A 25,012-nucleotide genomic window follows, 5' to 3' on the forward strand; every position below is an offset into this window, starting at 1 on the left:
TGATAATCCGGTGTCTAATTATGAAATATTAATAATTGTGTGAGTTAAGTTCTGAGATATCACCAATTATAAGTATAAACTATAACTACAATTTAGAATTAAAAGTCACATTTTTGAAAAAAGTAGCTGTATACTGGTTTTTGTTTTGGTCATTCCTAGTCTTCCATAATATGAGTGCACATACAGTATCGATACATTTTAATATACAGATTGATATCAGATACTTAAGAAATAAAAATACCAAGTTTGAAACCAAGTTTGTATCTAAAAACATTAAAAACGGATTAATATTTATTATCAGACTGTACAAAACAAAAACGACGGAAGAGTCGGTACAACTTCTTAAACAACCCGGAACCTTTGTCGTATATTTTGTCCCAGCCGGAGTTATGACGAGTATGCACCACAAGCGTGTTGTGTACATTAGAAATATCCACGCTGAAGTGTGATAGTGATATTAAAACTTAAACGCCAGCGGACATTTAAAAATATCGATAAAGATTATTTATATTTTCCGAACAGGAGGAGACAAGTCTGTGTTTGTGACTTTTACCGACAAACCACCATGAAGATCAAGAGACAGAAACAAGCCAAGAAAACCATAAGCTTCTACAAATACAACTTTAGCTTCAGGGAACCTTTTCAGATCCTCATCGATGGGACTTTTTGTCAGGCGGCGTTGAAGAACAAGATCCAGATAAAAGAGCAAATGCCCAAATACCTGATGGGGGAGGTGCAGCTTTGCACCACAAAGTGAGTAGATTTACTGAAATGTAACTGTCCTATGTCGCTGTTTGTTTATTTCTTATGAGTGTTCTGTCTCAGCTGTGCACTGAAGGAACTGGAGACTCTGGGGAAGCAGCTGTATGGAGCCAAAATCATCCTGCAGAGGTTTCAGGTCAGGAAATGTCCACATTTCAAGAACCCAGTCCCTGCTTCAGAGTGTCTGCTGTCCATGCTGGAGGACACGAACCCACACCACTACTTTGTAGCCACACAGGTAAATACTATGAGATCCCACACACACTCATACACCACCCAGAGCATTCTCCCATAATCTGTATTTTATGCAAAGAATAAGTACAAATGTAATGAGAAATGATGGCGTTTTGTGGTTGGAGGCAACTCATCCCAACATTGTCTACATGTTTTAACACTCAGTTTCCAATGTATTAGATAAACATAGCTAAACCTCATGCAGCAGCCATGCAGTAGATCCTATGTCCATGAGGTTTATAATGTTCAGTTTGAGAGGTGATTTTGGAGGCTGATTGTTGAAAAATAGTATAAAGTAACACAATTCAACAGCACCACAGACTCCTGGCTCTCCATTATTAATTTCAAAGTCCCATCTGGATATGAAAGCTTGCCAAGTGGTGAGCTCTCTTACTCTTGAGTGTTCAAAATTTGTCTCCTTGAGAAATTGCCAACTGTGTACTTAAACTACTAAAAGTAGTTGAAAATGTCCAGAGACTTGTAGAATCAATGTCAAGGAGCATGGAAGCTGTTTTGTCGGTTCCTGGTGGTCCAAAAGCTTTGTCACCTGTCTGTAAGTTCAGTTGTAAACTGATATACCAGCAGTTGGTATATCAGACACAGTGTAGATGGAGGGAGTCTGTGTAGATTTAGGTGCTTGGTGCAACAGGAACCTGTGCAATAACATCCTCAGTTACTCCTCTCTCATATGTTTTAAGTACCTCCTGTTTGTGTGTTCTGATGCTCGACTGCGTTATTATTTTTTTGTTTCTGTTGTTTCTCTGATCTTCTTGTTTTTTCTTCTTGTGAAATACTCAACAGTTTTACTTAATCGAATGAGACCGACTCAGAGGTTCTTGTCTTTAAGTGGAAACACTGATTTAGAAAGGAGCAAGTCAACATCAATACTGTGAGAATTATCAAGTAAAATATCATTTTTGCCCTCATGACGGATATACAGGACTGCTTGTGATGTTGGAGAGGTATTTATCAGCTTGGTGATCAGCTCTTAAAAAGGTGGAATATCCATATAATTATTTGCAGGTTTAGGAGGAAACTACATTATGGACAAATGGAGTATGTTTATGTGTGATCTCTAGGACCACGCAGTGACCACAGGCCTGAAGAAGATCCCAGGCGTCCCTCTACTTTACATCATCCTCAACACCATTGTGCTGGACAAACCCAGCCAGACGTCCCTCGACCACGTCCAGGCCGTCCAGCTGGGGGAGCTGGTGAGCCCGGCCCAGCAGCAGAGCATCCGCAGCCTGAAAGAGGAGCAGGGCATCAGCCTGAAGGACGGAGAGAGGCGAGGGAAGAAGAGGAAGAGGAAACAGAGCAACCCCAACCCTCTGAGCTGCCTGAAGAAGAAGAAGAAAGGAGTGCCGACGCCGCCGCTGAAGAAGACAGAGCAGGGGGAGAAGAGGAAAAGGAGTCGACACAAGAAACGAAAGACGGAGGGAGGAGATAACATGTCTGCTCCTACAGTTACAAATACATGATATGGCAGGAAGACAGAGACAGAAGCCATTTTGTTTTTTGCATAAATGCTATTTGAAGACATTCACGTTTAATATAATCCCTCAATCTAAAATAATTATTCTCCACATTAACTTCTGGTCTGTTTTTCTGATGTTATAACACAGAACAAACTAATATTTACTTCACAAAATGATTTTAAAATTTGTTTTATTTTGAAAAGTTTTTCAACAGTTTCTGGGACTCAGGATTTGCAGGCAGGAGACTGAAACTGTTCAGAAACACAGCAATATTTTTGAGATTGAGAAGATTTGTCTTTGCTTTTATACAAAATAAAAAAAGCAGGTTTACAGGCACATAGTTTAAAATCTAAGATATACTCAGACATTACATGATATACAGTTTACTGTATATGGAAGTGGATATCAAAAACGATGCATTCAGCTGTCTTTTCAAAAGCACAAGGAAGAAATGTGATCACAATGACTTGTTACTTGATACTGTACACTGTGTGACTTGTTTCTTAGATTCAGTCTGTAGTATTTTGTTGTGCGATGAGTTTAGAGTCCAAACGATGACACACATCACAAATGTGTCCATTCAGACTTGATTTTGTTCCAGTCATTCTTTGGATTAAAAATCAATTTCACTTTTAAATAAAAAACAATTCATTCTCTATACTTGTTATATATCACAACATTAAATGAATATTGAGTAGGTTAAAACTATGAAGACATTTTTTAAAAACTGTGTCCCGATTTAATACTACATACCAATTATATACAGCATGGACTGTATACTAATCTTTATTGTATTTTTTTTTTTTTTTGCAAGAAATCCACATACTAAACTGTTATATATTAATAGGAAACAATACAACGTGCCATCAGACGATACTTCTTCTGATGTGTTATAGAGCTGCTTCACTACCATCCACAATTACTTTCAGTTATTCCCAGCTGTGAGAAGTGTCTCCATTTTCTTTTCAAGTTGCATTGTAGTAGAGCAGCATGTGTGTACAACAACAGCATGCTCAAAAATCAAATGTTTTTTTGTGTCTTTATACTCAAATCCTGCTCAGAATTAGTGTGTAGTACAGATTTGGGACACAGCAATAGCTCCGCTGACTCTTGTGAGGCGTAAACAGTCGATGATTGCAAGCAAAGCATTTGCAGAAACAGCAACTTGGGAATTTGTAATGCTTAAAGTGCTACACTACAGTTAGTATAATGATTAACTGCTGGTTGAGTGTGCAAATCACTACTTTAGTAACTGTTAAACTGTACTCTTGCAGAAACTGGATATAGTGCATGCTCCTTTTGGCTAAGGTCAGATGAGATCTTTTTCCTGCAGCAGTGGGAGAGATGAGTCTCTGAGTGACATGGTTGATTGAGTTATCGCTGTGCAAACACACAGTTGTCTTCCGCTGTAAACATGTCTTAAAATAGACTCTTTTAAAGTTTGGTGCCAAAAAAGTGCAACGTAACAGCTTCTTGCAACTCCAAACAATGAGGTGCAGATACATCAGATACACAATCTTAGAATACTAATTTAGCAAAATCCATTGTTTGGAGGTGCAATCCTCCACCTCACTGTGGAATTATTCAAGTAATAAATTTCTTCAACCATGTTATTCAGTACTGTTTCCTCCCATCACTGCTTTACATTAAAGTATTGCAGACATAACATTTAAAAACAGTATCACCAGAACTCCATATCATACCCAAAACAAAGTCAACACACACATAAATAAATAAATAAAACTTTTTTGTTGCATTGAGTAAATGTAAGGAGTACAGAGTGCAGTTTTTCCCCTTTTCAAACTGCAGAGATGATTTGTTTTCTAGATGATGTGGAAGCGAGGTCCGGGCATAGCTATGATGTCGCTGTAGGGCTCCTCCTGGACGAGCTCCACCGCCTGCTGCTTCTTCAGCACCAGGAAGCTGTAGAACTTGGCTGCTGCCTGCTTCCTGTTGTTGTTCCTGCACAGGTCCAGCAGGCTGACTGACTGAGCCCCTGTTTTGGCCATCACCCTCTGAGCCAAGATGGAAGGTGAGAGAGAGTGAGTTAGGATGGGACGACTCAGAAACATGTATTTGCTGCAAATATGACACCAGATAAAGAAATGTAGTGTCTTTTATGCCCTTAAAACCACATACAGAACCACAAATTTAAAAAGTACAAATTCCCAGAAGTTGTAGCAACAAGATGTCATCCTGTTGTTCTGCTTCTTCTAATAAGATGTGAACATAAACACACCTGAAGGCCATGAAGCATCTGCTGAGTTCTTTTGTTCCACCTCCTCTCTTCCTGGTCCTGGTCACCTCCCTGCGCCTCCTCCTCCTGACACAGGGAAAAAAAAAAACTGTAAATACTAATGGAGACTATCAACTGTTGAGTCCTAGATACAATAAGCGTGTGTCCATTGTCAGATCAAGTATAAGAAAACTATATCTCACCTCTTCATCAGAGTCGTCATCGTTCTTCTTCTTGTCCTTGTCAGCGAGCAGGTCCAACTCTATCAGCTGGCTGATGTTAGTGGTGGTGGTTTCCTCTGGGGGCAAGTCCACATTGGACGACGCCTCCAGCTGCTGGGTCACATTACAGGGTCTGGACACCTGCTGCTGCTGCTGCTGCTGCTGCTGTTGTTGCTGGTCCAACGCTCCCATCTAAAGGAAACAGAGTGGAGTCACGAGCACTGATATTACATATGAAACGATATCAGATATGAAGAAGTCTTGAAGGTATAAGGGTGGGTGACAAGTTTGCATTGGCTTCAGACATCTGTGCTCACAGGCAGGGCTGGCTCTGTATCCTGAGATTTGCGCTTCAGGCCTCTTTGGGAAGATGGTGGGGGCATGACTGACTCGTCCAGCGTCGTCCTGCTGCCCTCCACGGCTGAGGTCTGGAGCACGCTGGCCTCTTCCATGATGGTCTGGTCTGGAGGGTGAATTGACAGGCGTAATAAAAAAAAGTGAGTTGATATGCTGCTATGACTTTTGACAAAGAAATCAGGAATAAAGCCATTTCTCACCCATGACGTCTCTCTGCTGGTGGCCTGTAGTTTCCTCTCTGGGCACCTCTGGGTTCTCCAGATCTTTGAGGAACTCATCCAGACTGTCAGCCTCTCCACCTTTCCTCCTCTTCCTCAGCTCATCTGGCACCAACGGTGTCAGACACCTTGTAAACATCTGGAGAGAGAAAACAGACTGTATCACAAAACCTCTCTGTGTATAATTATCCCTGAATAATCTGATATATTTCCTACCTTGAGAAGCCTCATGTTCCAGAGAGGCTGAGCGGGCAGGGAGAAAAGCTTCTCGACTCCCCCGGTCTCCTTCCACATCATCAGCTTCTTAGTGGGAGGCGCCAGGTCCAGGGTGGTGACGATGTCGGAGTAGTCGGACAGCTGCGCGCGGATGGTTTTACTGTCCAACTCTTTCACGCTGTCCACAATCAGCTTCCTCTTACGCTTTGCTTTGGTCTCCTTTACTGCACAGGCCATAGAGAGACAGCAACAATAACCATGGAAGCTCTGATAATTGGTGCTTAAAAATTCTATTCTGTGACTGCACACTTCAGTTTTCTGATGCTTTTGTCACAGATCTGTGTGGAAACCCATTAAAAATGTATGTATGCGTGTATGGACTTTGTGAGGGAAATTCCGACTGAAACTTGGAAAGTAACAGGGGCCAAGGAATGCTGATGTTGTATTTAAAAACCAGTGGCGTCACCTGTGATGTCAATGGGCTCCAGGGCGAATGTTTCTTCCTCGTTGTGAACCAGGGCGGTCTGCTCTGCTTGGTCTGCCATGGCTGGTAGGGGCTCTGTTGGGCCCGAATCTGGACTATCTGGAGCTCCCGCTAACAACACATGTACAGACAGATGTACAGATAAATGTGCTGTAATGTCAACTGTATCAGCAACAGAAGCAGCTGCAGCACAACACAAAACAATGATTTGTTCTTTGTCTTGGTGCTGAGATTGTTTGTGGAACTGACCTGAGAGGGCGTCAAAGTCGTCGTCATCGTCTCCGTGGTCCTGAGGCATCATCACGCTCTCTGTGATGGCAGGAGGGTCGTCAAAGATGCCGCCCCCATCCTCATTACTCAGCAGCTTGTCCACTACCCAGAAATATAAGATCATTTTACTGTTTGAGCAACTAGTCTGACAAAAAACTAGCTCATTTACAGGTGTCAAAAACTCAGTGTTGTTTAATTCCTCAGCTTATAAAAATTAAGTGAAGGATCTTACCCAGCATGCCACCCTCATTGTTCTCCATGGGGTTGTCTCCGAAGTCGTCCTTGTACTGGTCGTCATACTCCAGGTGGTTGGACTTGTCAGCCATCTGGTTAGCTCCGCCCTCAGCCTCCAGCAGCAGGTTGGAAGCTGACGTTCCCATGATGTCCACCTCGAACGCACTCTCCTCCCGCATCATCTCCCGGTCATCCACCCCGAAGTCAGCTGCACAACAGAAAGGCTGTCGTTACAGTATATCATTTAGAATGTGGGTGAGTGGAGCCTGCTACACTGTCAACTAAAAAAATACTCTAAATGTTTAAACTGCTTGTGGCTGGTAGACCCCAAAATATCTGTCTCTGTAGCTTCTTGTTACAGGATGAAGCCATGCCGTTACATGGAAGCTCCTGATGTTCAAAAAAAGCGACCACTAAACACGAGCATGCCTGCTCAGAGGAAAGATTCCTACCAAAGTCATTGTCCTGCAGCAGGTTGAGGTTGCCCACCTCCTCTCTCATGGTGATCTCCTCCACCCTGCTCTGATTCAAGTTGAACTGCTGAGCCACGTCAATGTCACTAAAAAGAAAAAAAAAATGTTTACCAGCAGTGGAAAACATGAAATGTGCTGCTAAAATAAATCTGGACTTCATGATTATTCAGTGCTGTCCATGAGTTTATTTGCATTGAAGTGCTTAGCAGTCCATCTGTTCTGTCTCCTTTAATGTTCATTGTTCCCAAATAAACAAAAGGATTATACATGCAGGTTGAGAGTGAGGGTGATTGCCCTTGGCCTCTTCCAAATGGAGGAAACATCCATAGTCCTACATTTATAATCATCAAAATTACAGGCAGAAATACACTGGCAAGAAAGCTGAAACAGCTATTTGTGAACAAGAAAAGTGTCCAGTATATGCACCCAACAGCTGTGGGGGACCGTGGTAGCCACAATCTTGTACTGAAAGCTAAAAGGCATGCACTCTCTGGTGTATCTCTACCTACTGATCTCTCATGAAGACTGATAGAGGACTCACTCGAGGTCCGGTAGTGGTTGGTCAAAATCGTGGAACTCCTCAGGTAGAGTGATAGCATTGTAGGCTGCTTCTCTGTTCTCCTCTGGAAGATCCACCACACCTGAAACACCACAATGTAGAGAAAGAGTTACAGCATCTGACATATCTCAAGTAAAGAATATTAATATGAATGTGTGCAGATAGGAAAAATACAGAAAACTGAGAGCAAATGAATGCACTGGTAGGAACAATTTAACAATAAATAGTTTCAACCAAATATCTGGACACATCTGGACTAATACATTGTGTGTACAGAGGGAAGGTGAGGATACTGTATATATGTACGGTATTGCATATAGGTGCGCATACATGTGTTTTCTCTGTTTTTGTTTAAAGTAACAGTGGAAAACTTTTTGTGGTATGAGTAAATTGATTGCACAATATAATGCCTATTGAGTAGAGACACAGATTTCGAGACATGGATTTCTGTCTGCCAACTGTCGTGAATTAAGGTTCCAGTTACAGCAGAAATGAAGCGTTCCTGCCACTGTAGTTGAACAAAATGGATAGAGGACAGCGCGTTTGGTTCCGCTCGGTACCTTTCCCCAGGTAACAAAAATGGCGGTCGGTGGAACAATCGCAATAACCATGGAAACTTTGCTCGACCAAAGAAAAATTGCCTTGTTGGCGGAGGAGGCAAACAAGGAGCGTGATTAAAAAACGTAGTATCACAAGAGTGAACCTCAGACGGAAAGAGCCATGGTTGGAGTGGGATCAAAACTCAGCCTAAACCTTTCCGTCTTTATGTATTAATTTACGGTGCACCCGGCTACCGGGATTTGTCCGATGAACGCTATGACGAGTCCGACTATGGAGAAAGCTCCGGGACTTCAGAGTTCAAAACCGACATGATTATTTAAACTAGGTCAGTAAGGAACAAATCTGCCTACTTATTAACGCAACCGGGTGTTTAACTCTGCCTTTATAACAACCCTGAAATAACGGTTTTCAAGTTCAAATCGTGCTTGTTTGGGTTGTCTCTTGCTTTGGACAGTCGCAAGACTGATAGCGGCAGCCATGTTTCAACGCTATCCCTAGCCTGAATCAAACCGATTTCACTGTGCATTTCATAATTTATTCATTCTATTCAAATGTCACGACCTTTTTAAACTGAGAAATCGTTACTTATTACTGTTACTAACTTACTATATTCTTTGCGACAGTGGCGCCAACGTCAATACCACTTGGAAACGCTAGGGGGCAATGTTGTCCACTGCCACCATGTGTCAAGACGAACTCTCTTCTTGCTCTCATTTTGGATGTAAGTAGCCTATAAACTATACACAGTGTGATCAAATTTAAGTGTGTCTGATTAATTTATACAAGCAGAAATGAAGCTATGACTGACCCTGACTCTAATATGGACAACTCAAAGTTATTTTTCCCCCCACACCTGGTCTAAATGCCATCTTGATCTTGATGAAGGCCTCATTACAGTCTGCCAGCAGGTACTTGGCCTTCCTGTGGTAGATCCTCACCACCCCAAGCAGCAGGTGCCCTGATGTTCGTAAAGCCATTTTCACCTGTGAAAGTAACATCCAGAAAAATCTATAAAAATAAATCTGCAGTATTTTATATAAGCAATGTGTCAGTTCACGTAGCTGTCTTGTGAAATGCAACACCAGTCTGTTATACAATAGATCATCATGTATCATGTATTTACTGTACCAAAACTAATAACAAATGGCCATCAGTGGTTAACCAGCAGGCACAAAACTAAACAAAATATTCCTTTTCATATTATGTGTAATTTGTACCCAGTGCTTTGCTTTTGTGAGACTATACCCCAGAGCTGTTTGTTCATTTTACTGTGTAAAAACTATTATTATTAATTACCTTAATTGTAAGATTAGTTTGCTGTTGATGAATAACTGGTCTAAATCAATCAGGGCATTTCAGCATTAGATGACACACATGGGTTTTTGCAGGTAAAGCTTAAAGCAGCCTTCATACGCTTTAAAATACAGGGAGGTATTAATGCTAAAAGTCTGACTGCTTCAAATTCTGATGATAAATCTAACATTGTTATATGTGACTTATTTTTTGTAAATAGATCAGCTAATACCAAAGAAGCTGCCAGATTTTTGGGTCTACATCCTATCTGGTTTTGAGTCTGAAATACTAATCCCAAAAATACTCAATTACTCAAATACACACCTTGAAATTTTAGGATGATAGGCTCCCAAAAAAATATCAACGCATAATCTCCTTTGAAAGTGACAGAGAGGTGTGAACGTGGTGTTACCTTGGGTGAGATGATGCTCTCCACACTGCTCTCCAGATTGCATTCAAACACATGTGCCTTGGTCAGCTTCTTGTCCCAGTGGGCTGCCAGCCAGATTTTGGCCAGCGGCCCACGTTTGCTGAGGACAAAGTGGGCATAAAACATTGTCTCGGCGCCTTCTCACCACAAGGGAAAGGGGAAAGGGGAGGGTGTCAGGCCTGGAGAGAGAGGAAACAATGCAAAAGGAGAAACAACATAACTGTATATGACTGAAATCTCAACTCTGGATAAGTAAACAAAGCATGACAGCTGGAAGGATACACTTAGTGTGTTGTCTGGGCTTTTTAGCAGACTCTTTGAAGATGCAGACATGGCTATCAAGCTAAAGAGGACTAAAGACAGCAATTCACAGCAGGGTGAAAGCTGATTAATTGGGTTTTTTTTAAACTGCTGCCTGGCATGGCAGCAGCTCCAACAAGCATCACATGCCACCCTATGCCACCATCTCAACTTCTCCTCCCTCTGCTGTACTCTATCTGTCCACTAGGTGATGCAGAGTCAGGACAAGCCAGCCTCTGAAAGACCCTGACCATCCAGCTACAGTTTTGGTAAGCTCCTCCACTTTTTCAAAACCAGCCCATAAAGTCTCAGGGAGAGCTTCTTCCCCCAAACCATCAGGATCATCAACTCTGAACCTGGCAGTGCCCCAGGTTAGTGAACGCTCACAACACCATAAAACTGTGATACACAAATCAAATCAGCATCAGATTATTACATCATACATCACTACAATAAGTGAAAACATGTCAGTACGCTATATTAGATGCAACTTCGTAAAGAAAGGAATAAATTTCTAAATCACTTAAACTTATTTCAGACTAACTTGTGCAGTTAATGTGATTCAGATTCAATGTTAACATATACATTAATTATCACTTTAACCGATGTATGGCAAATGGAGTTGGTGATATTCTAAATATACAGATATATTTTCTGTCTCTCCTTTGTCATGGTGATAATCTAACCGGTGTTCTGTACAGTCTGATATTGCACTGCTGAGTTTGACTATTCTGAGGAGTTTGGCCTTGTTTTGTTCAAGCCTAACCTTTTTGTGTACTTGTGCTACTTGTATATTATGTTTTGGCCGTTTTCAATTATCCTGTGCCTGTGAATATCTTCAATATCATCAAAAGTTACTAATTGCCTTTCTTGTTGTGTTCAGTGTTTTCACAAAACAGGAAAGGGACAGCTTTTTGACTAATGTCATCGTTATTGTGTGGCTTTTCTGAAAAATAACTTTAAGTTAACGTTAAAGCTACAACATGCAGAAAATGTGCTGAACTGAGTATATTGGCTGTGTATTTCCAAAGCTTCTCTGACAACCTTTCAAATCCCTGCTTCCACTGAAGCAGCAGTGTCCTGTGTTGTTTGTAAAGACGTGAAAAAGCTTACAGCACCTGGTATTCCCAGGCGGTCTCCCATCCAAGTACTGACCAGGCCCGACCCTGCTTAGCTTCCGAGATCAGACGAGATCGGGCGTGTTCAGGGTGGTATGGCCGTAAGCAATAGTGCTTTCTAAAAACACTGTATTTATACTTGTTCATTGTCATTATCATCAACAACAACCTGTTTTTTTAATATTTATGTCCATAGGAACATAAACCTATTTTAAAAGTTATGTGCATGAGGCAATGGTTACAGCGGTTTCTATTACAGTGCTGGAATGTACGTGAGTACATTTACTCAAATACCAGACCTAAGGACTTATTTAAGTACTTGTCTTTCACTCATGCAATTCAGTTCTTTGGCACTTCTCCTTGTACCTCTACTACACTACAGGCAGAGAGAAATACTGTAGCTTCTGCTGCCCTACATGATGTCACATGACCTATAAAAGACCTGTTTGTAATTCATACCTTTGCTTACGGCCATACCACCCTGAACACGCCCGATCTCGTCTGATCTCGGAAGCTAAGCAGGGTCGGGCCTGGTCAGTACTTGGATGGGAGACCGCCTGGGAATACCAGGTGCTGTAAGCTTTTTCACTTCTTTGAAACCAGCAGAGGACACTGCTGCTGCTGCTTCTGTGAAGATAAAGTTTCAAATAGCTCTGACTCAATATTCAGAAAGAAATTGAACATGAGAGAAACAATGCTGATGGACAGGATTCATCATCATTGTTGGTGATGATAATGACAATGAACAAGTATAAATACAGTGTTTTTAGAAAGCACTAATGCTTACGGCCATACCACCCTGAACACGCCCGATCTCGTCTGATCTCGGAAGCTAAGCAGGGTCGGGCCTGGTCAGTACTTGGATGGGAGACCGCCTGGGAATACCAGGTGCTGTAAGCTTTTTCACTTCTCTTTAAAACCAGCAGAGGACACTGCTGCTGTTGCTTCTGTGGAGATAAAGCTTAGGCTTTCAATTTTCAGAAGGAAACTGAACATGAAAAAAACCCATACAAATCCTTGGGCTTCATTCAAACTATTTTTCCACCATGATTTTATTTTCCAGCAGATGCTCAGGTAATATAATTTCATCTGTCCAGAGGCCTCTAGATCTCAGTGGTCTGATGCTCTGTTGAACAGAAACTGTTACTGAGCTTAACCAATATTATCACCTGTGATAACAGACTATAGTAATATAAGACTATCAGCCGATCAGCGTACAGTCTGCAGCATGCTCCTGGCTTTCCTTTCAAAGTACAAAGTGAGTCACTGCTGATGTCCAAGGTGCTGATCCTGGGACCTCCAGAGCTGTCTGAGGTGCTGCCAGGCATATATATATATATATATATATATATATATATATATATATGCAGGCATTAATGTCTGGGAAGTTTGGAAACAATTATGGCATTTATTTACCTATTTTTAGTCACCAATCTTGTGATCTTCGCTCTGTCTTTTTCTTTCTCTGATGATATCATGTGTTAATGTATGGGACAGGTGTGTTTGTATGTGTGATAACCGACTTATAATCCTGAGACTGTATCACAGCTGATAATGTTAGCTTAACTCAGTAACAGTTTCAGTTCAACAGAACATTCTTGTGATCCAGAGGCATTGAGACAAACTCACCCCCTCCCCTGCCACTGGTTGACAGAGTCTCAGGTGTGCAAGCTTCATTCAGTAGCAGCTGACAATAACAGCACACTTCACATAAAGTGGCTGGAATATCTGTTCAAAACTGGATGATTTAAAAAAAAAATTTTTTGCATAAAATTTGGCGGCTCCTATTTTTACTCTCTCTAATGTGTGCTTATTGGTCGGTAAGGCATGCTACCATAACTGTGTCACTGAAGTGAAATGGCAATTCAGTCACATTACAGGATAGGAGTTTCTTGGTTATAATATTGCTTTGTTTATTGTGTCATATACAGTACACTTAATGCCCACTACCAGATACACCTGTAAAATCCAATTGAATCCAATACAGCAGATCAGCCATAAGTTCTTCTTTCATAAACATAATAATGATCAGTTTTGATTGACACCTTGATTTAAGGTTGTAGTTTGCAGTGGTGTCGTCCCATCTTACAACAATGAGATATAGAAACACATTTTAACACAGATGGTGTCAACAATAACTGAATACTATAATCTTTCTAAATATTGAGTTTGTGGCAGACTTGTTGAATTGGATATATTGGATTGTGCCAAAACCAATATTACTACTACTAATAATAGTAATAAATTTAAAAATGGCAGATCAGAGCTTGACTCCAGACTCATTATAAGACTTGAGGACTTATTTCAGTTGACCTTAAAAGCCCCTGCCTGAGATTCTTGTTTTACATCAGTGTACCCTGTGATCTGCACGTGTTGAATATAAACAGGCTTGAATCCGTGTTAAAATACGTGAAGGTGACAAATGCACCGGGATATGTCCTTCAGGTAAATAAAACGGTACCTGCAGCTGCAGCACCAGACGCAGAGACCGCTGCAAAACATTAACATTAACGTTATACATAGCCACAGAGTCCGACGTTTATAAAAAGCAGACCGGCTTTACTAAATGTAAGTGTCTGTAAGGTAGCCCATATTACACCGCATTAGCCGTTGACGCTCTTCAATTTAACATTAATAATTAGCCTATATGCAGTCATCATGTATGCATATATATATCGATACATATATCTAAAGATAATTGCCCTATTTGTTTTCCACCGTCACAGAAGACATAAATTACTCACCGGTAAGCCGTTTTGGGTATTTCCCGTTTTGCCGGCCGTTGCTGTTTTCCCACCTCCTCCTCCTCCGACTAAAACAAACAAGATGGCGTCCGGTCTCCCCCCTCCTCCTCCTCCAACATCCCAGAGATTGGACGGTTTGAAAACCTCAGCAGGATGCAGAGAGTGGTGCTGATGCGGGAGGCAGGGAGAGAGAGGGATGCTGAGCTTTGCACCTGTGCACACTACCTGTGGACTGTTAAACCGTCCTGTCTTTCACAGCAAGTTAATAGTATATTACATTATAGAATTACTATCACTTACTTTTTAACCTGCAATAACCTCAGTCTTATAAAGACCTTTCTCCCTATCACTGGGTCTTGAACATACATGGAAATACTCAAATAAGTACAAGTACATAATAAATGTACTTAATAACAGTACTTGAGTAGCTGTACTTAGTTACTTTCCACCAATGGAAATACCACAGCATTAAATAACCTACTCTTTCCAATTTAAAGTAAAAGTACAGGAGTATTATTAGAATTTACTTAAAGTATTAAAAGTAAAAGAAGTCATTCACTCTTTTCAGAGTTTTACATGATTACATACAAAAATATTGAAGTAATGCAGTTGCATTAACATGTTGGCAGTAGTTTAATATTGTAACGACTTGAATCAGGGCTAGTTGCAATTATTGGGTCATCACATTTATTGTTATAGATCATATCTTCAAAGCTGAGTGTATGTTTTGTGTGTAAGATATAAATCTATAAACTAACATGTACCTAGCTGTCAAAGAAATGTGGTAGGCTAAATGCAACAAATATATATTTCTTTTGGGAGTGGATCTATGTATACAGTCATCATGGTAATGAATGCTCAATATCATGAAATGTCGGTACAAATTGCCTAAATTTTAACTACACAGAAAAACAAGCCAAAACTTTACATATTAAAAAGCAAAACTGTTCTTGTAATGTTCTGCAGAGAGCTGAAAGTACCACTAGGAGGCAGCAAAGTTGTCTGAAAAAGAGCATCCTATTCATGCACATGATCCTGTTAATGCTGAATTTAGAGGAAAGTCATATGAAATGTCAGGTATGAAATGGTGAAGTGGAAGGTCTTATTGAGACAAAACATTTTAATATTTAACCAAAACCATGTTCTAACCTTCTTTTGTTGCCTAAACCCAACCTCAGCCTGGACTCTGGAATCAAAGTCCTGTCTTTAGAGAACGCTGTCTCTGAATCCTGCCAGTGTTTACCTCTGCCATCCCTGCGTAATTGGGAAAACAATTTTAAATTCAAACATAATTCTTTGGAAGCAGAAGGGTTTATTACCCAGTAGGGCTGGGCAATGACCACAAATGATATCAAACAAAAAATTTTCATGTCAATCAATATTGATAATAAATGACAAATCAATATTTCCTCCAAATTTAAAGGCTGATTTTTGCTCCTGAGTGAATTTTGAAAAAATAAAAAAATAAATAAAAATCACAGTAGGGTAGTGCATTCTGTCAGGTATCACAATAGAGTAGTGCATTCTGTCAGGTATCACAATAGGGTAGTGTATTTTAAGAAACCAAATGTTTAAATGCGGTTTCAAACTCACTCTTCTTCATTATCAGAGCTTAATAAACACTTGTGTACTTCTATTCATGTGATGTGATTTTGCATAGAAAACATATGAAGAACCTATGAAATATGATGTTTTATTATAGACTAAACTACCGATCAGCACATAAAGATGTAGCTGGAATAATTCATGTGAGGATTTGCTGCTTCTCCTTAGTAAACTGAATGACTTAAGGGTCTGATGTCTGATCATTGTACAACTTTTACTACAGTAACATTTAAATGTCATTTTCTGGTAATGGAATATTTTTTTTCCGGTGCTGTGACAGCTCTTTTATTAAAGATGGAAGGATCTGGATACTTTGTCCACCTCTCTATCTGTCCCTCTATCCCACCACCTAAGGCTCACTCCGTGTGTGCAGCCTGTTTGTCCCTGTCACTGTTGTCACGCGTCGCGCTGCTTCCTTGACCTTCAAGACTGACAGCCCAGTCCCTCCAGCCACTTCTCACGCTCCACAGACCTCTTCACAAATGGAGTCATAGCTCACATCTTATGAGCTCTGACAAGTGCGCCGCTCTGTCTAATGCTGTCCAACACCCTCATCCACCGGACTTTACAGAATACTGTATGACAGAATTGCAAATCAAAGCCATTTATTTCATGGTCAATGTGTGGAGCAGAACTTGGCTGAGAGATTTTTAATAGTGTTTGACATCACAAGGTCTCACTCTCCGTCTCACACACACTAACACACACTGCCTCTATTTGTTTTTCTATAAAATACCACTGAAAAAAGAGCAACATATTTCCTAAAAGTAAAGAATTACTTTGGGAAAAAGCTGTGCTACTTGAAAGCATTGACTGAGAGTGCGATGTCCTCTCCAAATGTGTCCTCTCACTACTCACAGCCAGGCCCATAAGTCAGGCAGGAAAATACACTAGACCACTATTGCATCTTTATACAGAAGTCAGGGGGAAAGAGCTGCTCATCGCTGCCAAAAACTGTCCCACAAACCCCACAGGGAATGGACTTAACTTGGGCACAAAGGCCCTGGTTATATTTCACCGTAGGACGGCCTTTGTGCCTCTGAATCGGCTAACACTGAGGCAGTGTCTCCCTCCTCGCCCAACCTGTCTGTCTCCTAAGCTGACAAGCAGGTCTTATTTAGGGAGAAGCACTGAAAAAGTCCACTGGGGTTTGTGATGGATTTTGTGTGCGCTGTATATGCAAGTGCACACACACACACACACACACACACACACACACACACTCAGGTTTACACATGGGTACTTTGTCCAAATGAGAGCTCACTCACAACACATTTCTCACACTGGAATTGTATGGGGGCGGGATTGACTGAGAAAAAGAAAGAGAGAAAGTGGGGGGAAAAGGAGGGGGAGTGTGGTGGCAGTGGTTGGGGGGGTCTTTTCAGTTCTTTTAGGTGGCAACAATAGTCTTTGTCCAAGATCTTCCACCATTCTTATTAGTGTTACGGAAAAGGAGGAGGGTGGAGGTGGAAGAGAGGGGAGGGGGGGCATGCAGGCGGAGGACTGTTTCTCCATAGTAACAATGACAAAACAAGCCAGTTCAACTCCAGGCAGGCAAAGGGATGATTGCAGCTGCTGAGCAGAGGCACAGAAACTTGTGCTGTGGAGTCCTGTTCACACAGGGGACGGAGGAAGACCAGTTTAGAGCGGACTCCTAAGTTTGAAATCTAGTAAGAAAAGGAGGAAACGGAAACAAAGAAAATCCCTAAAAGTGCTGGGAAGCAACACGTGACTGCCTGTCCGCACACTCTCACAGCATGGACCGGGACAGTCACAGTGAGGACACTTTGTCCACCATGGTTCTGGAGAACATTAAAAACAAACTGATTCACGCCTTCAGAGCGACAGGAGAGTCCAAAGAAGATCCTCAAGACTCTGGATCCACTGTCAGACTGGTTAGCATTGGCAGGAGTTACCAAGCCAATGAGGAGCTGAGGAGGGCGCAGATAGATGGAGCAATAACCTGGCTGAGGTCTGAACTGGTAAGATGTGATTTGTGACTTACAGATTTGACGTTTTGTGCTTTTTCTCTGTAGTTTGCAACAGTTGTTATTAGCTGTAGTGTCCAGAAATGTTCCTGATTTCTCCATTGTTAATGGCAGGGCATTAATGTAGAGAAAACAGGCAAGAAATAACTAGTAACTGTCTCATCTATCATCGTCTGCATCTGCATCTGAGTGTATACATTTTAACTGCTGACATGCTGATTCAGCTCTTTCATTGTTGTCCTGCAGCTGGAAATGCGCTCACAGGACCTCCAGCTGGCTCAGACGCTGCTGGGGCTTAACACAGAGATCCAAAGACTGAGGAGGGAGAGTTTTGGAGGTGTGGAAGTAGAGGGGGAGGATCAGCAGTAAACAGCCTCCCCGGCAGAGAGCCCTTTCTCTGGGGATGACCTAAGAGTGACCAGAGGAAGAGCAGGTAGAAAAAAAAAGCTCTTACTGGAACCCATGCTGGACAAAGAAACAGCTCTGAAATCTCAGAAGTTCAAATGGAAAAGATCAAATGTGTTGTGATAATGGATTATTGTAATAAAATATGTCATGGTACAAAATAGAAACCAGCTGCATGTAAAGTAACCTGGGTAGAGGAATAAGAGGGATAAAATGTGCTTGTGATGCTGGCATGTTCAATTTAGATTTTCTTTTTTTTTTTTGCACTTTTGCTGAGTTATTTGCTTGTGCATGTTTTGTTTCTTTGTTCTATCTGGAAACAAGACGTTGTGAATGTAAAGATAAAATCAAGAACCACTTTTATGTTGACATGTTTGTAATTTGACAAAAATAAAGAGTGCAACATCAATATTTTCATGTCTTTATTGTTTTGGCATACTGTTGCAGTACAGCACCTGTTTGAAACACTGCTAAAAGTTCAGGTATGGTTAATAAATACATCCACATCTCAATCCCAAACAATTCTATCTTATACAGTTCACAGATTATTTCTATATATCAGCAATTTAACCACAGTTACCATTTTAAACATGGATTTACAGGTTGGTTCATTGTTCTTACTTAACTCTAATAATCTTTTCCTCAGACATTTAAAACTACAAGATCTCACTAACAATGTCTCACTGTCAGCAGAATGTTTTATCACTGCATGTGCATAATAAAGATGCAATGAACTCCACGCTGTCCTGCTGTGGCATTGAATCCATTCTGCGCACAGTTACCGTCGTGAAAGGTCAGTGAGCCTCCAGCACATGCACACAGAGCTGCGGTGCTCAGTAAGAGGTTCACATATTTCAAAGTTTTACATTAAAAACAAGAGAATTCAGACTTTAACATATAAACAGTGTTTGAAAAATCAACTCAGCAGGCAGTCTGAACGGTCTTCAAAGCTGCTAAGAATTATTATTTGTCTACATAGAGAAGAAAACTTTCTCTCACTTTCAGATACACAATACTACACGAAGACGACAACAATGCCTTTGGGTCAATGTTTAACACGAATACTAACTTAAGGGAATAGGACATTTTGGAAAAGCTTTCTGCTTTCTTTCTTGCTGAGAGTTAGATGATGGAAGGATTCCTTTCTCTCTCTCACTTTCTGTCAAGCATGGCAGCCATCTGTCAGTTAGCTTAGCTTAGCATAAAGACTAATAATTTGGAAACAGCTAGCCTGGCTCTGCACAAAGGCAACACAATCCACCTACAGACAATACTAAACCTCACTATTTAACACATTATATTTCATTTATTTAATCCGTACAAAAACTGCAAAGCAAAAACATACTTTTTTAACCTTTGGACAGAGTTAAGCTAGCTGTTTCCCTCTGTTTCCAGTCTTTATGCAAAACAAAGCTAGCCGACAGCTAACTCTCAGCAAAGGGTGATTAAGTGTATTTCTATGTAAATAACAATGTGATATTTTTGTTACAAAAATGACAAGGAATATAGTGTAAGCTAATGAAGGCATTAGAATGAAATCACATCAACATAGTGAGGCCATGACATGACACCACTGGTAAAAAAAAAAAAATGGTGGGAAACTGCAGATTTATTCATCATGCTCCACCGTGTCTTTGTTTACTGTGTTAGAGGATATGAGTGAGGTGACCAGAGTTGAATTTTCAAGGCACAGAGCTTCTCCTGCTTAGCGTTCTCTTCGATAAAACCCCTGAGTAAAGGGGCAGAGGCATCTTCAGGAAGGAAATAGAAAAGCCCGCCTCCCCTGAGTAGACGCTACCGCTTCCTTGTTCACTCTCAGAGTCCCAGCAGCTTCCCTCCTCCTCCTCCTCCTCGTCTGTTTCCTCCTCCTGCTCCTCCTCGGACAACTCCTGCTTGAGCTCCTGGATGCCGGAGTGTAGCTCCATCAGCTGCCGGATCAGAGCTTGGTCCTGGGAACGCATTTCCATCTGCACACAGAGAACATAAGAGTCTAGTTTTTATTCTGATATGTTCAGGATATATTCACTCATGGATAGAGAGAGGACCAGATATCATATAACGAAGGAAAGAAATCAGAGACTGAGCTTGAGTTTCTTGCCTTTTTAAGATGAACAGGTTCATGCTCAGTGTGAAACCACAGCCATTTCATTAGAGATATGCCTTCTTTCAAATGCAAATGCTCTTTCTGCTGTCCTCTTTCTTCCCTTTCTTATGGGGGGCTGTCTAATTGCCGGCATTGTAAAATAAGATATTCAGAATTCCACCAACTTCAGAATCCAAGTTTGTCCTAAGGAGTGAGGAATGTCCCGGACAAAAAACCCTCTGGTCCCATCTGCATTTCTTTTCTCTGTTAATTACAGCACCAGGCTGAGACTGGGCTCCGACTGAAAGATACTGGTTTTTACCACCTTTTGTCAACACTTGGAGGAATGAGAGAAGAAACATGAACTTTTCCTTTGAGGGAGTTGGTGACGTCTGTTCATGCTGCGGGGGCTCCAGCTCCTCATGCCAAATACCAGCCCTTTTCAAATGATGTGTAATCTGCATGTGCAAACTCTAGGCTAAATCAAGAGGCTTTGTGTGGATAACAAAACAGCAGCCGTCCTGCTTGCTCTTAAAGAATTTCCTGTTATCTTTTTCTATAGGAACACATGGAACGAGTACCCTGAGATTTGATTTGAGGTGGTGATGACAATAGATGACACAAACTTCAGCTCACTATTGGTCAGTGTGAAGTGGAAATGTTGATGACTTTGAAAAATAAGATTTACTTACTTTCACACTGGATAATTAATATTCATCACTGCGATACAGTTTGTTTCTAAAGTTTGTTAATGATTTGTGTTTTTATTGGAAGGACAGAATATTTTGACAAAATTTATACATGAGATTATTATTGTTTTTTTAATCACAAATTGATTCAGGATAAAATAAATAAGTAGAATTTAGTAATTTAAGCTTCATAAAAAAGTGGAAATTTAAACATTCGTATTTCTCTATTTGATGATGAAGATCATGTAATATGATCAAAAGCCCCGAGGACAGCTACTAAATAAACCTTGAGGTGAGGTTATTCTGTCGACTGCCGTTTCCAAGGTCAAAAACATTCACCTTGAAACTCAACATTTAAGCCAACGTGGATGAGAAGAAGGAGTTAAAATGACCACTTTGGTGTCTACTTCAAAAACTTGAGAGCAGCCAGTATAATGGACCCTGACTTTTATTCTGAATTTTAAAAGTTTAAGAGGAGTTTGTTTAAGCACAGTGACGAACCCTGAATTCAAAATTTCTCCAATCTGAAGCGGTTGCTTACAATAACTGACAGGAGGTCTGTATTGAAATACACTGAATTCTACTTGTCCTTTAAGATGAGTAGAATTCAGGTTCATCCATTTCTGCTCTACAGACGACTTAAACCAATCAGGAGGCGTCTGGTTTTAGTGTTTTGTCCAGCTCCTGCTCAGACACGTGGTTTCTCCTTCCCTTGTGTGCTCAGGACACTCTGTTACCATGACGAGCCGTCTGGGTGAATGCGCCTAATGGCAAGTGATATATTAGTCAGTGACAATGAGCCTCACAGAGGTGCAAAAAGACATACACACACATGCTCAGGGACACACACACAGCCTCTTTGACTTGGGGAGGATGGTTTAAAAGGGGTTGACATTGTAACAACATGACCTACATGCATCTTCGGAACAAAAAGCCAATAACTTGGGCCTCCCACACAAAAACATTCAGAGTGACCCAGGAGGTTATTTTGTTGAGGTGACAAATGTCTTGACCTTTGGTGTGAGGGACAATAAAATGCTTTTATACTCACTGGAATCTTACAGTTGTCGGTGGACCACACAGAGAGCTTTATAGTTCAAGTGTATTGTTATTGTTAAGCTGTGGAGTAATTTTAATATTTTCAATTTACAATAGCACCACTGGAAACTCTAGCAGCAGTGTAACAAACCTCAAATATCAGTTTTGAATGAAAGTATAAAATCAGATCATCCTTGTTTAACATGTTTAATTAACCGTATTAATTCACTTTGGTTGAAAGATTCAATTCGACACTGAAACTTACAAGTTTAATCTTCACAACATATTCAAAACAGCAGAGGCAGAAAAAGTATTCAGATCTTTTGCTTATGTAAAAGTACCTCTATCACAATGTTAAAATACTCTAGTACAAATAAAAGTCAGTCAACAAACTCTTTATGAAGAAAAACAATGAGAAGCTAAAGTTTGCTAACTTGCTAAAATTACTTTGAGGCTGTAGCATCAAAATGTATTGAGTCCAGCAGGGATGTGATTATTGACTTGTGAATTCAACTTTTTATTTATAGATGATTTTTTTTAAAGTCATATAGTCTCACAGTATGAAATATAAAAAGTAATCTAAATGCAAAATGGCCCTTTAAGAATGTTAAATGACAAATTTGTATGTTTTTATATGCAATCAAATAATAAATAACATATTTTCAGGACTTCCGGGGCTTGTATGTTCAACAACTATTATTATTATATTTATTGGAACATGCTGACTGCAGCGTAACTCCAACATGAGTGGATCTAATCATCTAAAAAACACCTGCGTGGGCATGCATGGTCTTTACTCTATAATAATACATCATATTTGATCATTTAATCATATGTTTTGTAAAATGTAAAATCAAAGTAACTTATAACTACAGCTGTAAAAAGTACAATATTTGCCTCTGTAATGGAGTGATATAGAAATACAAAGTAGCATGAATACTAAATAAATACTACATGTATCTCAAAACAGTACTTTCCATCACTCAGACACAATTTATAAAGGACAGGGTAAGACCTCTAGTCCCAGTCTTACCAGTTCTCTTCGCAGCCAGGCCAGTGAACTCTCAATGTCCACTTTGTTTCTTTCTCCTCCAGCTGTGCACTCCTCTCTGAGGGGATCCGTCCTCGTCCAAGGGTCCCTGCATGGACTCCGTCCGGCTGGTTCACGGTCATCAAAGGTGGAGGTCTTGCAGGAGAAGTCCCGCAGTCTGGTTAGGACCACATCCATCATATTAGGTTAGTTCTATCCTCAGTTTTTCTAACGGGGGTTTCTTCTAGACCCTCTGCTGTGTCGCGTCCTCTCAGCTGTGGTGCAGACACAGCCTCGTCTGATCTTTTCTGTTATGAGATCCCTTGCACTTCTGAAGACTTATGAGGGTCTCACTCTCCCTTTTCTCTTCTTTCATACACACTCCTGTCTCACCCCTCCCTCCCCCACTTCTACTCTCCCTTTTCTTGCTGTCTGTGTCTCAAACATTTCCCCCTAAGCTCCCTGGCAAAGTGAGCTGGCGTTAGTTGAGTGTGAATGTGACCAAGCACGTTTGACGTCAGTGCATTGTCCAGATACCTGACCTGGAGTTGTTTACCACTTTTTGGGGCCTTTTATTAGACGCACCGACACACACACACATACAGGGAGGAGGCGGGCGTTGCCACAGCAACAGCAGTTGTGTATCTTTTTAAAAAGTACTGGGGTTTGCAATGGATCTGGCCCGTTGTTTGGTCTGTTGAAAGAGGATGCAGGGAGGACAGCGTATGCGTGCATATGTACACACTCAAAGATACACAAACACGCAAACACAGTGCTGTAGTTTAAGTAGAGCTCTCATGGACCTGGTGAATGGTCAGGAGCTTAAGAACAGTGCGAACAGCCATGTGTAACTAACCCTTCTCGTGCCATTTTCCCCTCACTCCGCCGCCCCTGGCAACCCCACCACTCCATCTATTCACACACACAACACTTTGGGCAAACCAAACACAGGCTCACTCTCTGGACTCCACAGACGGTGTCGACCAAAATAGACCTGACTCGCTGAAAGCTATTTTTAGAGTCACGTCACTACTCTCAAAGGGAATAAAAAAGTCTCAGCGTGTGATTGTCTGGTGCACATAATGCTGCTGTCAAACAGACTGAAGAGCAGTGATGTCAGTGGTGTGAGCTGTAACGTCACAGGTCACTTTGTGAATGAGTGGATCTGAATGATTGAACACTATTTTAGTATTTTCACCTTCTATAAATCTCTATTCATATCTATCACCGGAAAGTAACTGGAAAGTACATTTACTCAAGCACTGTACTTAAGCACAGAAGTACTTGTACTTTACTTGTGTTTTTCTATTTTATGCTACTTTACATTTCTACTCCATTCCACATTCCTCCTCGACACTGATTTGATAACCTTTTCACTTGTTACTTTGCAGATTCAGATTAAAAACACAAAATATACTTGACAAGTAAATGACGACGTGTTATATTATAGCACAAGATAAGACTTTATTCATCCCTGGGGGTGGGAAGGGGGTTAGTTCCACCTCTACCAGCTGTAATATTAAAGTGATGTGTACATTAATGCATCGATGATCTAGTTTACATTGTTCTGACATTAATTCTCCATGATGACGACTTTTACTTTTGGTACTTTATATATATTTGATGGCAAAACTTTTACTTATGTAAAAATCTGAATGCATGACTTTTACTTTTAATAGAGTATTTCTACACTGTGGTATTGCTTCTTTTTCTTAAGTAAAACAAGTGAATCTTCTTCCAACACTGACTTCTATTGGCATGGTGATATTTTCTTTTTTCCAGGGACATCTATTTTCACCCCCCCCCACCCTCACACCGAGTGACTGGTGAGTAGGACTGGAAACACACATTGTGGATGGTTCATTGTTGCCACCTTGTGGTAAATTTGGGAAACAAATGTTCACAACATGAACTCAAGAGCTGCAGAGATTATCAGACTGTACAAGGACCATTCATTCTTTTAGTGGATTTCCCTAAAACCTAATT

General features: G+C 40.8%; 4 protein-coding genes and 3 non-coding genes across 7 annotated transcripts; 4 read left to right on the top strand and 3 right to left on the bottom strand.

Moving 5' to 3' along the window:
* The first annotated feature begins 384 nt into the window (after positions 1–384).
* utp23 (UTP23 small subunit processome component) lies at positions 385–3,132 on the top strand. The gene is made up of 3 exons (XM_018702614.2): positions 385–753; positions 826–1,000; positions 2,076–3,132. Exons 1-3 carry the CDS (start codon positions 566–568, stop codon positions 2,475–2,477), a joined length of 765 nt encoding a protein of 254 aa, XP_018558130.1. The 5' UTR covers positions 385–565; the 3' UTR covers positions 2,478–3,132.
* On the bottom strand, positions 2,648–14,358 carry LOC108901190 (double-strand-break repair protein rad21 homolog A). Its single transcript, XM_018702613.2, has 14 exons — positions 14,189–14,358; positions 10,009–10,205; positions 9,157–9,286; positions 7,725–7,824; positions 7,163–7,269; positions 6,709–6,918; positions 6,456–6,578; positions 6,189–6,317; positions 5,723–5,946; positions 5,489–5,645; positions 5,249–5,394; positions 4,914–5,123; positions 4,714–4,797; positions 2,648–4,489 (listed from the first exon to the last, which is right to left on the bottom strand). Exons 2-14 carry the CDS (start codon positions 10,150–10,152, stop codon positions 4,298–4,300), a joined length of 1,956 nt encoding a protein of 651 aa, XP_018558129.1. The 5' UTR covers positions 10,153–10,205; positions 14,189–14,358; the 3' UTR covers positions 2,648–4,297.
* Positions 11,433–11,551, bottom strand: LOC127142302 (5S ribosomal RNA). Its single transcript, XR_007812888.1, has one exon. It is a non-coding gene; the product is annotated as a 5S ribosomal RNA (ribosomal RNA).
* Positions 11,908–12,026, top strand: LOC127142313 (5S ribosomal RNA). The gene has a single exon (XR_007812899.1). It is a non-coding gene; the product is annotated as a 5S ribosomal RNA (ribosomal RNA).
* LOC127142324 (5S ribosomal RNA) lies at positions 12,226–12,344 on the top strand. The gene has a single exon (XR_007812910.1). It is a non-coding gene; the product is annotated as a 5S ribosomal RNA (ribosomal RNA).
* A 2,946-nt stretch (positions 14,359–17,304) lies between the features above and the next one.
* LOC127139810 (uncharacterized si:ch211-153f2.3) lies at positions 17,305–18,595 on the top strand. Its single transcript, XM_051067959.1, has 2 exons — positions 17,305–17,775; positions 18,028–18,595. The coding sequence occupies exons 1-2, from the start codon at positions 17,551–17,553 to the stop codon at positions 18,148–18,150; spliced, it is 348 nt and encodes a 115-aa protein (XP_050923916.1). The 5' UTR covers positions 17,305–17,550; the 3' UTR covers positions 18,151–18,595.
* On the bottom strand, positions 18,595–23,469 carry LOC108901195 (protein FAM167A). Its single transcript, XM_018702616.2, has 2 exons — positions 23,030–23,469; positions 18,595–20,153 (listed from the first exon to the last, which is right to left on the bottom strand). The coding sequence occupies exons 1-2, from the start codon at positions 23,225–23,227 to the stop codon at positions 19,869–19,871; spliced, it is 483 nt and encodes a 160-aa protein (XP_018558132.1). The 5' UTR covers positions 23,228–23,469; the 3' UTR covers positions 18,595–19,868.
* Positions 23,470–25,012: the final 1,543 nt, after the last annotated feature.

This window comes from Lates calcarifer, linkage group LG3 (assembly GCF_001640805.2).
Source record: "Lates calcarifer isolate ASB-BC8 linkage group LG3, TLL_Latcal_v3, whole genome shotgun sequence".
Taxonomy (NCBI): domain Eukaryota; kingdom Metazoa; phylum Chordata; class Actinopteri; family Centropomidae; genus Lates; species Lates calcarifer.